The sequence below is a fragment of the Etheostoma spectabile genome, chromosome 21, assembly GCF_008692095.1.
Source record: "Etheostoma spectabile isolate EspeVRDwgs_2016 chromosome 21, UIUC_Espe_1.0, whole genome shotgun sequence".
NCBI classification, from domain to species: domain Eukaryota; kingdom Metazoa; phylum Chordata; class Actinopteri; order Perciformes; family Percidae; genus Etheostoma; species Etheostoma spectabile.
In genome coordinates this window covers 822,501-838,330 of record NC_045753.1, presented here as the reverse complement: position 1 = coordinate 838,330, position 15,830 = coordinate 822,501, and the positions used below count along the sequence as shown (strand labels likewise).

Below are 15,830 nucleotides of genomic sequence, written 5' to 3'. Positions count from 1 at the left end.
CTTGTTTCTTTCTGTTGTAGCCCCGAGATGTGAACACACTGACCGTGAATCTGAAACAAATCACGCTGGGATTTATTGTCCACTGGCTTTATTCTATCGCAATGCGGTCCCACGGGCCTCTCCTGTCCAGGGGCTTTACACAAATCAGAATCTGTGGCCCCGTTTCCACCTGCCATTAAAATCAGGCCTGAGTGTTCTGATTACAGGTGGACAGCTCACACCTGGCAGTATGAGTGACCACTTCTCCGCTCTACTTTATATGCAAATAAACACGTACTGTGTGTGTGTGTGTGTGCGCGTGTGCGTGTGTGTTGCCGTTCTAAACGTCCACATGTTCCACCAAAACAAGTTCCTATCCCAGGCTATTCAGCAGAGGCACCGTGGCTCCGTCCGGCAGTTAGCCCCGCCCAAGACAATTGTGATTGGTTTAAAAGAATGCCAATAAACCAGAGCACGTTTGTCTCCAATTGCATCCATGTGGTGTGGACTAGCCGGAACCCTCGTCCGCAGCGCTGAGGAGGAGGAGTTGCGTTGATTGGTCAAAATTGCTAGTCGCACCAAAGTCATGGTGATTGGTTAAATTCTAGTGAATTGGCGCAAAATCCTGGAGGGACTGCTAATGTGGCCTAGGACGTGGTCTGATGTGGTCTGAGTGATCGGATCTAAATGCGTCCTTAGACTTATGTACACATGTGTGTGTGTATTTATATATATATATCTCAGAGAATACTGTTTCCGTGCTTTTAACAATGTTTGTGTATATAGTTAATGACTGCAATGACATTAGATAGTATTGTGTGTTTATTACTTTTTAGTACTTTTATATTCAGGTACGGCACAGCAGTTCTGTTATCCACAAGCTTCTGCAATGACAATAAAGTCTATTCTATAGCAGCTGTCCACTCTTGATCCGATCACTCAGGACGGATGTTATTGTAGGTGAAAATAGGGCCTGTGATTCTGAGCTTTGAAACGCACCCCAGCCAATAAACTCTGTCGCCAGTCTCCGCTCACCCTCTCATAAAAAAGGCAGAGTGATAATAATATGAAGTTTAAATTTGGAGTTACTGCTGCCTTCGCCGCATAAAGAGAGCCTGAGGGCCAGACATTGGGCCCTCCCCTTATACAATGCCCAGTGGATCGTTTCTTACCACAAACAAAATAAATAAATCAGAGCAAGTACCCAGGAGCAAAGTGTGTGTGGGCGACCTCCCCTATTTTAAGACACATTATGAGGTCACATTTCCCTCTCCATCTCTTTGATTCACTTTCCATCCCCACCCTCGCTTTTTTCCTCCACAGTCGTCCCTCCGTTCCCACTTTAGCGCTCTATTTTCTCACCAAATTGCAGCAGAGCAAAGTGATAATGTAGTTTCTTTGTTGTGTAATTTGCTCCCCTGCTGAGGTTCTTTTGTGTATCAAGTTAAATCCCAGAGAGCACTGGATGTCAGAGACATAATCTGTTTGGGTTTAATGTCCCTCATCTTCAAATGTGTTTGCTAAGTGATTTTTAACTGAAAGCCTCCCAAGTTCAATCATGACAACAGTTACTTAGGCTGTGTTCTGTTTAAGTGCTTTCCAAACCACTCCGAGCTAAACACAAACAGGGCTTTCCACTTGGCCTCGCTGTTGTCCCGCAGTAGTGTGATGTTGGAGCAGCTGGAGCTGTGGTGTGAATCCAGATCTTCACAGATAGATGAGATACAGTACTTCATGCAGGCTGACGCATACATATGGCTCTGCTTTTTAACCAGCCCACAATGATAAGTAGGCCGACGGTAGCTTTGCAGTCGCGCTGTCTGAATGCTAATGAGGATGGCAGCACAATCAGAGCAGCCTCCACAGCTCCTGCAGCGAGCTGCGAGTCGACAAGTATTCTGACACTAATTTAATTTAATCCTGACCTCCTTTCCTCCAGTACCCAGTGAGCAGTGGGGTATGTTTGAGGGTTCAAGACCCCTGTGTGAACGACACACACACACCCCAGCGTTTACCCATTCCTTTTGGCTCAGTGTTCATGCTGGGTTAAAACCAAAACTGGATTCTGCGTTGAAAGCCAGCACATTTCTTGTGAAACACTAAATTGAGTTTTCATGTGAAATAATTTGATGACTTTGTATGGAATGGGTAGGAATTTGATATTTAATCAGCATGAATCTCTGATCTAAGTTGGGAAGCAACTTTAGCAAACTTTTGAAGTAAAAAAAGGACAGTACTCTCTCTAGCCCTATTCAGTACTTAAGTAGAAGTAGCACTTCTATAAATAAAATAAAGAGCCAATTACAGGCACTCCATGTATTTTCTGAAATACAAATACAGAAATAATATTAGCAAATTATACTGTACTATACAACAGAATGGGTCCATCATTAGTGATATTTTAGATAGATACTTTATTCATCCCAAAGGAAAGGTATTATATACTGCATCTATTATATTCCTGGATTATTATAGCTGGTGCTTTAACAGGTGAGCAGCAACAACAGAGTGCAATTATGAAATTGCATGAAAGGGAAATTCTCAAGTAAAACTTGACCTTAAAGCTGCGTTACTTATGACACGTTATCCATTATGAAGCTGATGAATGAAAGCAAACAGTCGCCGAAGAAGACTCCCAGACACAGAGCAACAGTAGCATTTGTGTGGAGTCATGTTTCTGTTTTCTTCATGTTTGTATTGCTAGACCTTTCCCCACAGCTCTGCAGAGGAGGGTCTTGCTAGCCTAGTTGAAGTTGCTGTAAAACCCAAACCAACAAGCAGAAAGAGGCCAAAATGCAGCGTATTTCTGAGGGGGGACTGCAGAGTCAGGTGATAATTCTCTGTGAGTTTGTCACAATGAGCAAATCTTTCCACACAACACTTTTCCTTATGTTAACATAATTAATTAATTCAATAATCAGGAGAGACATGTTTGCAGATATGCAAAAAGGTTTATTGTACAGCAACAAGTCTTTGGAGATTAGACTCCATCGTTATACTAATAGTTCGTACATAGGGGTAGAGAACCATCATACCCCCCCCAATGGAATCTAGACACCAGTGGTGGCAATGAAGGAGGTCAGCTGGAGTAGAGGACTGGAGGTTGAAGGGGGGGTGGACGGTACTATTGGTGGACATACTTTGCCTGAAATGACAGCTGATAGCAAAGGGAGAAACAGATTGTGAAGTTGTGATTGGCCCTTGGAATTTGTGTACAATTCTGATTGGTTAAGCAGGAAGGTGAACGCCTCCAACAGCTGATTGGAGTTAGGTAGAGCGTTGATGAAGAGTGAGGTCTTCCTGGAAGGACTTACACTGAGATACATTCCAATCAAGAGAGACTAGTTGCAGATATGCAACCGTTATACATGCATGATTAAATGTATATTTATTTGGATAACAGCTGATTTGATTTAGGAGAGAATCGATAAATAGTCAGGTCTTCCTGAAAGAATTCACGTTGAGCTACATGAGTCTTGGTTACTGCAGCTTTACGTGGACGGCGTTAGTGCTGAAACATGCGTGTGTGTTGCTGTTTCCATCATGTGTGAGCCTCGTCGCCACTCTCGCTCCGTCTACCCTCTGTGATGTGGCTCATGAGAAAACAGATGGCATTTTGGGACAGGTTCCAGAACGCCACTTCCTACCGGTCCTCTGCCACGCTGTCATCTCGCCGGCATGGCCTCGGTCTTAATCAGGGGCCCGACGGATGCCACTTTACACCTGCGCACTGTCACTCAGCCAGAAAGCTCTGATGCAGAAGGCCTCATATTCCTCCGCTCCTCTTCTGATGTATTCCAGAAAAGACTTTCTCGGAGGAGAGAGAGCATCCTAGAGTCTGTTGGAAGTGAACCAAAGTAGAGAAATGACAGCCAGATGGTTTCAGCTGCTGTTGGGGGTCCCATAGTCCGGACTTTGTTTCCATATTTGTTATACGTGAAGGTTGAATTTTTTTTTTTTTTTTTAATCATTATTCTCTTTATCCCAAAGGCAGGTACAGTACTTATGTTCAGGGTATTTGTGGGAAAAAAAAGATAGGGGGGCGGGGTGTTTAACCCCCCCTACAATACAATGGATATAGAGCCACTCAGCCAGCCGTGCCAGAACACTGATTTATGAACTTTAGTATTCAATGGAAAAAAATCTCAGAATGAAATATCACAACGTGGTGTCCACATTAAACCCAGAGAACATTTCGAGGCGAAAATGAAATACTTTCACCCAGGAAACGCTTGTTTTAATCAAAACCACCATCTTTTTCCTAAACTTAGTGAGCCTTTTTGGCGCCTAAACTTCACTGTCATCACTTTTTCTCTGAAAAATGTAACTACCCCAGCCCCTGAAAGGACCGCTATTTAAAGGGGCCTGTAGCCGGCTCGCAGTCACCTGTTGGTGAGTAAACACGTCCACCAACTGCCGCTGATACGACAGAGCTCTGTAACCAGCGTCAAGGAGCTCTATTAGTGAAGTAGTGGTCTATTGGCACCATTGATCACTTTTCAATAATATTCTAAAAAGTGCTCTGTGTTATTTGTTAAAACTCATTCCTGATGTTCACAGCTCCAGTAATTGCATTTAAAAGTCTCTTTTTTTTTTGCAGTGGCCGGGTTGGCTCAGTTGGTAGAGCAGGTGCACATTTACATAGGGTCCAGGGTTCAAGTCCAACATGTGACCATTTCCTGCATATCTTACCCCTCTCTCTCACCAAGCTGTCCTGTCTGTAAAAGACCAAAAAAAATGATAAAGTCTCTTTATTAGCCGACTCAGCAGGTTTCCAAATTATTTCTGGATCAAAGTATGATATCAATATCATCTTTTAGAGCGGAGATCAACTCTTCCAATATGTCAGTTTGCTTGTAAGAAACTACCTTTTATTCTGTTAGGGTGCACTAGTTCCATAACTCTCATTCTGAGCACAACAACCCGTCAATAGCATCAAACATTTATCTTCGTACCTGTCTTCCATCAAAGCCATTGGCTGCCTTTGCCTGTCTTTGCCCTGAGGTAAGCACTACAATGTCAGGAAAGCGGGAGTGAAGAAAAGTCTATTATTTTTATTCACCCTCTCGATACTTACACCTTATATGTATGTGTGACCTTGCCAGAGCTGAGAGAACTTTTAAACTCGGGAAACAGCTGAACTCTCTTGTTATTGAAATCCCAAACTTTTGTCCAGTATTTTGATTGCAATCAACTTCTCAGATAGCAAAGCAATGACATTATGCCCAGCTTTTTACGTCTTCCCCTCTCTGCCTTATCAGCTGTTATTTGATTTCCAGCGACGGTTATAATCTGGCCGGCCGACTCTGTAGTGAAAGCTAGTGCTGTGGCAGGAATGACAAAGAGAGTGATAAGCTCAGGAAGAGATTTGGACCCAGCAGAGGGTCTTGTTGGAAAGACAGTTGAGTCAGTGGCCACTCATCACCGAGTAATTGGTAAGAAGAAGGAAGTCTGGTGAGAAATTGAGCAGTGAGTAGAGGAGCAATAACCATTGTGGGACAGCAAGCTCATCTGCTGAGAGCTGAATATTCACGTATAAAGTATCTTTGCATATTACATACCATAAAATTTTCAACAACAATTCCACAGCATCAGTATCTCAAACCTGTTCTCATGACTGTGGATAATCTAAAGAACACAATGTCAGCAATATTCATGTGGTGAATCCCAAGTTCTTAAATTACATCCATTTGCCTCCCTTCCTCGCGTCTAAGTCCGTCCCACCTAGGAAGCATGGGAGAGACGGGAGGAAACCATGCGAGGAGAGAGGGAACAAGGAAATGGGTATTTAGAGCGGCTTTCAGTTGCACAGCTTCCAGGAAGGCTGCTCTGGTGGATCCTTGATCATAGCTCCTCAGAGATCCATCTTCCATCCTAGCTCCTCGGGGCAGGAACAAGGGCTTTGAGCTTGATTTCACGAAGGAGGGACAGAAACACCAAGTGAGATCCATACATAGGGACTATTTATTTGGTGGAGAGTAGTTCCACATTGTTTTGCTTTAAAGAGTGGTTGGTGTTAGTTAATGTAGTTTTGCTGAAGTCTCAACAGAGCCAAACTAGCTCGGATTCACCCCAGTCTTCATGCTAAGCTAGGCTCCTCCTTATTCCAGCGCAATATTCAGTGCACAGACATGACATTGATTTAAATGAGTATGAAGTTCCTTGTTTTCTGCAAATAAAAGCTAGACTCATCATGAAAAACATCTTGGTAGCAGTTGAACCTGAGCTGTCATAGTTTAAAGTAAATGTGCAAGGTCATCCACCCCTTGACCTTCACCCCCTCAGGTCTACTGAGTCTTCTTCAAGAGCATAAGGGTTTGCACATTTAAGCACATCTTTTGTATTTTTTTTAAGGCGCCATTTAAATGTCTCCAAATTGTGCCATACCAACCCTGGTGATACCAAATTCAGATCACGTTCTCCGCCCAAACGGAGCTCCGGGCTTGGTTTGGAAATGTACCAAGAAACCTCCTTGTCAACAAGAGCTTGATCCAATTGATTTGGTCGGCAGCCGACTGTGATTGCTCTGTTCTCACAAGTCCAAACAAAGCCCACAAAGGAAGAAACTGCTCCAGGGTTCAAAGTAAGTGCCTCAAAAGAAACCTAGGCATCGGACTGAGGGAAAGTTGAAACACATAGGACCAAAGAAAAGAGAGGAGATTGAAGGGCTGCAGAAACCCTCCCTTGTTATCAGTCTTTTAGAATGGACTTCAACTCCCCCTCCTCAGAAGAGTGTTTCAGGCCGGTACAGACTCGTATGCTGAATCTAAAGCCTAGTTTAAGTGCATTCTATTTTGTTTGTGTTGGTGACATGAAAAGTTATCTTTAAATGGCATCATTGTGATGGCACATCCGGGAGACGCTCCAACAGCTCGTTTGAAATCCACTGTTCTGGCACATGAGACGTCTCCAGATAATCGTGGACACAAAGACAAACACATGCTTCCGGCCTGAGAAGAAAAAGAATCTGCTCGCAGCTTTAAAGGCTCAGAGAGGTACTCAGATTAAAAAATGTAACATAGTCACTTTGTTAAACCACACGTTCCCCTGACCACTTTCTTCTAATGTGATTAAAGGGGGAAGTATTGTCCCCTGTCCTCAAGGAGGCTCGTCACAATAAAGGAGCCTGAAGCCTCGGCGGCAGGATCCACAAGCTTTTTTCTAAACAGCCAACATTTCACAGAATTACTGAAAGGAAAATGTATCATCTGGATTGTGTGCATGGTGTGCTTTCGCTGAGGTTTGATTCCGAGTGTAGGGTTTATGTTGAAGGTGTCAGTGTGTAGTCAGGTGTTGAGTTTACTCATACCGTACCTTTTACTGTATGTAACAAGTTTTGTCATTAATATTTGGAATTTACATGTTTAATTGTGATTTGCTTCTGTAAATTGCTAATGGTGATTGTACAGAAGTCTGATGTTAAACAGGAAAAAAGCACATTTGTACATGATGTGCATCACTGTGCAGTCTTTCCATCAAGTAGAAAAGAAATCAAGTACATTTTTATAAACGAGGTCCCTGAGGTACCGGGGTCTGATTGGATTCCTGATGTTTTACATGGTCTAATTCATTTCCACTTTCTCCACCCATTGACTTTAACAGCCTATTTTGACTGTTTCCAGTCTCTCAGATGAGAGAGGGAGGGCTGCTGGGACACCTACGGCCCATCCTGCACCCGGCGCAGCGCGGCGCAAGTGTCTTTGCTATTTTAAAAACAGAAGCAGTTGTTAATGTCCCGTCCAGCACCCACTTGCTGGTCTTACAGGGAGGTGTGTTCAGGTGTGTTCGGGGCGTTTTGCTATTTTGAGGCAGCAGAAAGTGATCGCGTCATTAATCAACAACACCTGGTCTGAAGTCAATAACGCAGCATTTCATTGTTATTTTAATATGCAAAAGATTACAAATGTAAATATTACAGTGTAAATCCTCCATCATAATAGCAATGCACCAAGGTCCAGACGCGCCTGGCTGTTAAGGGAATGGGAGAGGACTCTTATTGGTTGACTTTATTTTACGCCCAAAACACACCTATGATTACTGAAGACACTATGTACAAGCATTTTGAACCATGGACCACGGACCCATCTTTTCACCGTCAAACCAACAAAAGTGGATTTGGACACGCCCTAACCGCACCTGCGCCAGGGTCTTCGATGGATGAAATAGGGCCCAAAGTGTTTCAGGCAGAGGAGCTGCAGCAGTAGGCAGTATGAGAAGCATAATATCTTTTGTGAACATCGAAGCATGCAAACCTCTTTTAGTTGACCCCAAGAGTACAAATATGATGCCAAAAAGGGATAGGGACTCTGTAAAGTCCAAACGCTTGTCAGCTTCCCAATCTTGGCATTGGAGGGGCTATATCCGGCAATTTTTATAAAACTCTACGAAACTGACTGTCCCACAAGCATGCCTGCTTCACCCAACGATTGGCAGGATTTGAATTTCTCTCCCAAGCTCTCTTTTTGTCCCTTCTGTCCCTTTAATGTGTGGAACACCATGAATGCCTCAGAGGAGAGACTGTGCCAGAGTGTTGGCTGTTAGCTCCATTCGTACGATTGTAAAGCTTTGCCTTTAAATTTGGTCGGGTGAGACTTTATACGAACCGGTTTGTTTCAAGCCTATCCTGGCTTTGACCGTATCCACAGAAATTGCAGAAAGAAAAAAATCCAAAAATATTAACACCGAACATTCAAAACAACATTGTCAATGAACCGGGGTTTTCAGACTTGTCCAATACCAGCCTTCTTCTTGCAAACTACCAAAACTGTTGTTTTTCTGCCCAGGACAGCACAATCTCTTGAAATCTGTGTCCAAATGGCTCCGATCTGTGTTGAATCTCTCATCACGTAGCATTACTGGAACTGCTGTTCTGGTGTGTGTGACAATAAGTTCAGTGAGGCGTCCAGTGAGGCGCAAGCCCTGCTTGTCTTCAATTCTTCACAGCTAGTCTTTTTCTTTCTTTCCCTTCTCTCCTCTGTCCTCCTTTCGGTCCCTGCTGCCCTCTGTAGACACATCTCCTCTATCCCGGTCCATTCCATTTAGTCTCCTAATCTGCACACCTTAATGAAAGAGCACCAGTCATCTTGTATTTTAATCAAATACATTATGCTTTCGCCACGATTCAGTGCTTACAGCTGCAGGCCTTTAGTGAAGATATTAAAACCTATCTGACAGCTGCACTGCACAGTTACTCTCTAATGTCTGGATGTAGCGTATCACTATTTTCTCTACCTTTACCTTTTCTCTACCTGTGTGGTGGCAGCTACACCAATCTGACATATTAAAACTAGTCTATTTGTTGCTTTCTTTCTGCTAAAACCATCCTTAATCAGGAAATGGTGGCTTTTATATTTCAGATGTAACCGGAGGAAAACCTGCAGCCTAATAGCTGAACATATACAGTAGTTAGTGAAGACTTCTTCTTGTAACAAGGGTCATTTACTCTATTGATCTGTGTTCAGATAATGATGATGTCCCTTGTGTTTTCTCATTACCAGCATGCCACTGATGTCTTCTATTACCGTACCTGCCTGCCACTACCAAGCCCGCCCCAGACGCTCAACAATCACCTTTATGACTTGTTTACGTTCTCCTAGCTATTACCTCTAATGTGGTGGTGCCTTGTGATCATCACTAGCTGTTAAGGGAGGTCCAGCACACAGTGCAATTGTCCTTTTTCGGCTCCATTGCTCCTGGAAGCCTCTCTTGTAACAAATGAAAAGCATGCTGCTTGAACAGAACGGGGTGTGTTAGAGGGGTTACAGCTCTGACATATGACATGTGATACCATGTGGCACTTTGTAATTTACACCAATGGACATAAAAAGCCTTAATATATATTATACTGCAGTACATTGCAGCACGATAGGAGGAAAATATCTCATTGCAATTATTTTGTCTGATATTGAAACTGCGATATATGATTCACGATATTGCAGGGAATGATACTTGTTGTGTCGTTAATCTCATTTTCATTGAGAAATATTAAAATAAAATAAAAATTGTACCAAGCTGTGTTGTAGCAATTTAGGATTTGTAGGCTGAGACGTCGCTGCAGCATCACAATACTTTCAGAATAGTTTGACACATATTTTGCCTTTGACAAATATTGCGCCCCCGTGATTTGGATATTGAAAATCCTTCAAAGTCATTTAGACATTTTTGTTGGTCTTCAACCAGTGAATTCTCTGTCCTCTGTCAAGGAAAAGATTTCAGGATAGGGAAGCAAGGGTTTGACTCCACAATAAGCTTTTTACGGTAACACTTGGTTTTCTACATTTTATTTTATTTTTTTATTTATCCTTTATTTAACCAGGTAATACCCATTGAGATTAAAAATCTCTTTTGCAAGGGAGACCTGGCCAAGATAGGCATCAAAATTACATCACATCATTACATACGTACAAAGACACACACATGAAAACCAAATATGCACTTACAATAAAATCTCAATTAAAACATTGACATGTGAGGGAGTCCAACTCAAAGCTTCTCATTTTCAGCTTAAAAATACTCAAAGGAACCAATTTACTAAGTTTCAAGTTCTTCTGCAGCAAATTCCATGTAAAGGGAGCAGAGTAAGCAAAGGCCTTTTTACCCAGCTCAGTACTGACACGTGGGACAGAAAACAAGAGTGACATGACACTGCCATGAACACATGACACTCACATGACACTGCCATGACACAGTCAAGACACATGAACCCTAACCCTAACAATAACCTGTCATGACAAAACCGAATGACACTTACTAAAAACGTGTTTTGTTTTGACTTGTTAACAATGTTTTATGACACGTTCATGACAGTTTAACCCTTTTTCCTCCCCCAGAGAAGAACAAACATGCATGTGTGTCATGATTCTGATGTTACGAGGCTCTATGATATGTTTTATCGGTTGGGGAATATTGAACTCTAGCTAAAACAAAATTTGAAATCGCAAATCGCATTGTAATCCCAATATCTGGCAGAATTGCAATTAGATTTTTTTTTTGGGTTACACTTTACATAAGAGTGACATGACACTGTCATGAACGTGTCATAAATATAATAAACAAGTCATAAACGTTCATGACATAATGCTTCTTTTAGTAGGTGTCATTTGGTTTGATGTAGTTATGGTTAGGGTTCATGTGTCATGACAGTGTCATGTCACTCTTATGTAAAGTGTGACTGATGTTTCATCGACGTGCTCTCAAGAAAAGACAGGAGAGCAAGGAGGCATTTCCTAATGAAGCCGTACGCATTTGTATAATTAATATGACAGTATAATGCTGACACATGAGATCATCCTTGTTTTAACAAACAATGTGTAGTTCTCTGCTTATCTATTTTCATGAATAGAGCCAGTCAGTGATTTTCAGAAATGCAGCCACTGCACTGAGAATGAAATCGGAACTCCCCAACCTATAATATATATAATAATAATAACTAGTTCACTATGCGCACAAGTGTCGAGACTCCAATAATGAGAGAGCAGATTGGAATATGAAGCCTCTGCTACGTTAGCAACCTTTCCACCACATTGACTTTGTCTGGTGAGTCTGTGTTTCTTTTCATTCTTTTCCTTAAAAAAAGTTTTTATTTGCTCTAGCAGTTTTCTTTTTCTTTTCAAAATCTCGATTATTAAGGTTGATCATTTGCATATTTAAGATTGCATCGTGTACAGCTTCTCAGTTTCTTCTGCCGTGTCCTCTTCTGTATTGCTGTTGCCGTTTGTAGGCGTAGATTTTGGGGAGGATGCAGGGGATATTTTAAGGATTTTTGTTGCTATGAACATGTGTAGGGTCATGTGCCAACAACTATTATAGCATCACTCTTTTTTTTTTTGAATTTGGAATATCTAAACACAATCAACAATTATCATCACCAGTCATACCTTAGACCTTCGCTAATGTTAGCTATGAATTGTGGTTGAAAAAAGAAGCCGCGTTTACGTAAATAAATTGACAATATGACAACAGTGTAATAGTTATTACAGGCCGATGCTAATCTGGCTTGGTCTGGGGGGGGGGGGGGTCGGCTCTGTATTGTCTCTGCACAAGAGTCGAGCAATGGGCGTAGTTCAAATGACTCAATTGGATTGTCCTTCAACCAATCAGAGCAACGATCTGGATGACGTTCTTTGCATCAACGGGCTGCTGCGCTTCGGTGGCCGCCGTGTTGAGTGTAAACAAAAAGCAGCTTGCCGTCGCTTCTCTATCGTCATGGTGTTAAACACACCAATAGTGTGATAAGCCAGCTTGTGATTGGTCACAGAAGCGGGATAGAACGATGTACAGGTTTCCAGCCTGAGCTGCAGGGCGAAATCAAATCACCTGCAGATCAGGGGGGCGGGGGGGGGTTTAGCCAGACTAGGCCTATGCTCCATGCAACGGTCACAATCAAAGAATAGTGTGAGGCTATGAGGCAGGAGAAATAAAAACACAGATTATAAAACTCCTTCTAAAAAGACAGATGAAAAATGAGGTACTAAATACAGCTCTGTGAATGAAACATGTGAAGTATTGAACTTAAAATGAATAAAAATACGTAATTTTTATTGAGAATAAACCTGCCTCCTGTGTGAACGTAGCTGAACAGGGTCTTAACGTGGGCCATCATAGTGGTCTTAGAGAGCCTAATATTTTCTCAAGCGGTACGTGGTGTAAAAACGCTGGTCTAAAACAATAATGATGATGATGCTGATAATGGGAATCGAGAATCAATAAGAATTGTTCAAATAAAAAACTCTACCCAACCCTCATCGTCTTGCCAGGAAACCTAAAAGACTTCCCTTCACTCGTTTCTCTCTATCTTTTCTTTTTTGGGCACTAAATCCGACACACACCTCTCTACTGCTCCCGGTACTTATCTCCTCTTTCCATCGCTCCCTCTTCCTCTCTCGTTCTTCTTTCAAAAGATTGATTTTTCAGAGCTTCTATAAAATATTTACAATGTGTGGGTAGACTTCTTTCTCTGGGAATTTAGAGGAGTGGGTAAAAGCAGGGAGGCAGTGGGAGAAAAGGGAAAGCGTAGGGAGTGGAGAGAAGAGAAGAGAACGATAAGAGCGATGGAAGTCCACCCAAAGCCATGACGTGAATATCAATGGGACCCTTTGAAACAACTCCCCATTATAAATAAATAAACAGCTGCCCATAAAGATCGTTATTCAAGGCTTTTGTAATGCCGTGCTTCCCTCAGAAAAACTCTCAGCGTATTGATTGGGAGCAGATACTGTTGATTTCAACCTCTTTTCTTCATCTCTCCCTCGTCCTCTTCTTTTCACTCGAGGCTCTGCTCTTTCCGTTGTCTGTTGTGTTGTTGCAGTTTACAATATCGCCTCTCCCCCCTGCTACGATCGCTGCCTAATTAAATAAAGCCCCCAGGACTGGAACTGGGTAAGCTCTGTTGATGATACGAGCTGCAACAGAAACTCTGATTCCTAAGCTGTCAAAGATGCGAGACAACAGCATCTCCTTATTAATGAAACCAAAGCTCAAATAGCCGAAGAAGACTTCAAGAGACGTCATTTTCCTTTTTGACGCTGTCGCTAAACAAATGAAGTCAACCAGAAGACAGAGACTGACTATAGAGAATACACCACTAGCCTTCAGTAATGATTCAGGTTTAAAAAGATAGAATAGTAGACATCCTATCATGTAGCCAATTTGGAAAGGTTTTTGGATAATGGTGGCAGATCTTGTCGACTTTCATTTATGTATATCAATAAACCTGCTGTTTTGACACATTTCACACCCCTATATATTATTTGAGCAATAATAGTGTGTTCCATTTGCCTCAGAACTCGGAAGCTGGAGCTGGGAATGACGTGAAAAAAATCTGTGTTTGGCACTGCCAATTTGTTTTCTTCTGTCACGGTCAAAAACATCTAGAGAATCGTCAATTCTAAGCAAAAAAATCGTGATTCATACAAAAAAACAAAAGGAATATACCCAAGGAAACAAGGTTGAACAAGGGACAGGTGACAAAAACAAAAGTTTTAAAATTTTGGTCAGTGTATGATGCTAAAGGAGACTTTTTGTGTCAATAACAAACGCCAAAAGCACCGGACCAAGCACCGCTTTTCTGACACGATGGCAGTTAAGAACGTGTGATCAAGGTCTGCAAGGCGTCCGTTTGGATTTGCTGGTTTTAATTATATGTTTCTTCCTCAGAATGTGATTGCGTTCTTTTGTAATCAACTGTGTCCCCTCCCTTCTTTTCCAGGTGGGAGGGACGATGTACAACACTGGCCGTCACGTCTCTCTGCGATTGGACAAGGAGCATCTGGTGAACATCTCTGGAGGGCCAATGACGTACAGCCATCGTCTAGAGGAGATCCGGCTACACTTCGGCAGTGAGGACGGCCAGGGCTCAGAACACCTGCTGAACGGACAGGCCTTCTCTGGAGAGGTGTGTGCAGCTGTTTGTGTCAATTAAAGCCAATGACCGCTTAACTGAAAGAGAAATAAATCAGGGACCCCGTTCTACATACAGTATATGGTAGAAAATAAGTTGCATAATAAACTGCGGGCCATCTAAAGTCTTTTTTGGGCATAGAATACTAAATACTAAATTGTTAGCATGATTTTATAAAGAGCACAAGACTACGGGGGCGATAGAGCACAAGACTCTGGGAAAGGGAAGAAGTCGAGTTAGTAGCATAAATTAATGGGATGAGGTTGCATACAGATGGAGAGAAGGAGGAAGAGAGAGCTCAATGCATCATGGGAAGTCCCCCAGCAGTCTAGGCCTATAGCGGCGTAACTAAGAGATCAGGACTCTCCTGAGCCAGCCCTAACTATAAGCTTTGATAGCTGAACGCTCTGTTTCCTGGACCCAGACTGGAACCTGGTTCCACAGGAGAGGAGCCTGATAGCTGAACGCTCTGGTCCCTGGACCCAGACTGGAACCTGGTTCCACAGGAGAGGAGCCTGATAGCTGAACGCTCTGTTTCCTGGACCCAGACTGGAACCTGGTTCCACAGGAGAGGAGCCTGATAACTGAACTCTCTGGCTCCCATTCTACTTTTAGAGACTCTAGGAACCACCAGTAACCCTGCATTCTGGGAGCGTAGTGCTCTTGTAGGGTTGTAAGGTACTATGAGCTCTTTAAGATAAGATGGTGCCTGACCATGGAGAGCTTTGTAGGTGAGAAGAAGGAATTTAAAATTCTATTCTAGATTTTACAGGAAGCCAATGCAGAGAAGCTAAAACAGGAGAGATGTGATCTCTTTTCCTGGTTCCTGTCAGAACACGTGCTGCAGCATTCTGGATCAGCTGAAGAGTCTTTATGGACTTTTTCCAGCAGCCTGATAACAAAGAATTGCAGTAATCCAGCCTAGAAGTAACAAATGCATGGACTAGTTTTTCTGCATCATTTTTAGACAGGATATTCCTGATTTTTGCAAAATAACGTAGGTGAAAAAAGGCAATCCTTGAAATTTGCTTTATGTGGGAATTAAAGGACATGTCCCGATCAAAGACAACTCCAAGATTCCTCACAGTGGTATCTGTGGGTCCGTCACTACAGACTACACTTTTCACATAACACAATACAAAAAAAGTCTTTGGTGCAGATTTCAATAAAGACTTGTTAGCTTTAGCAAGGGTTTGGTATAGTTTGGGTAGAAAAATCCCCAAAACTCCACATTGCCTGGAGCACATTGGACACCACCAACTGTTAAAATGAAAACAATTATTTATTTCCATATATTAATCAGAGCATTCATTATTCAAAGACAGCAGGGGTAGACGCCAGTGTTGCAGTCAAGACCTTTCTGCAAAAATGCGAGGTTCAGAGAGTAGGAAGACGCAAAGCGAGCAATAAGGCTTCACTCCTATTGCTACAACAAGCTCCCGTCGTCTGCTAA

General features: G+C 42.4%; 1 protein-coding gene across 1 annotated transcript in view; it reads left to right on the top strand.

The window, feature by feature from the left end:
- Positions 1–15,830, top strand: part of LOC116671041 (carbonic anhydrase-related protein 10) — a 214,535-nt gene that overhangs the window by 171,063 nt on the left and 27,642 nt on the right. Inside the window, exon 5 of the mRNA XM_032501930.1 lies at positions 14,186–14,371. Coding sequence (XP_032357821.1) covers positions 14,186–14,371 — 186 coding nt within the window. The remainder of the gene's footprint in view (positions 1–14,185; positions 14,372–15,830) is intronic.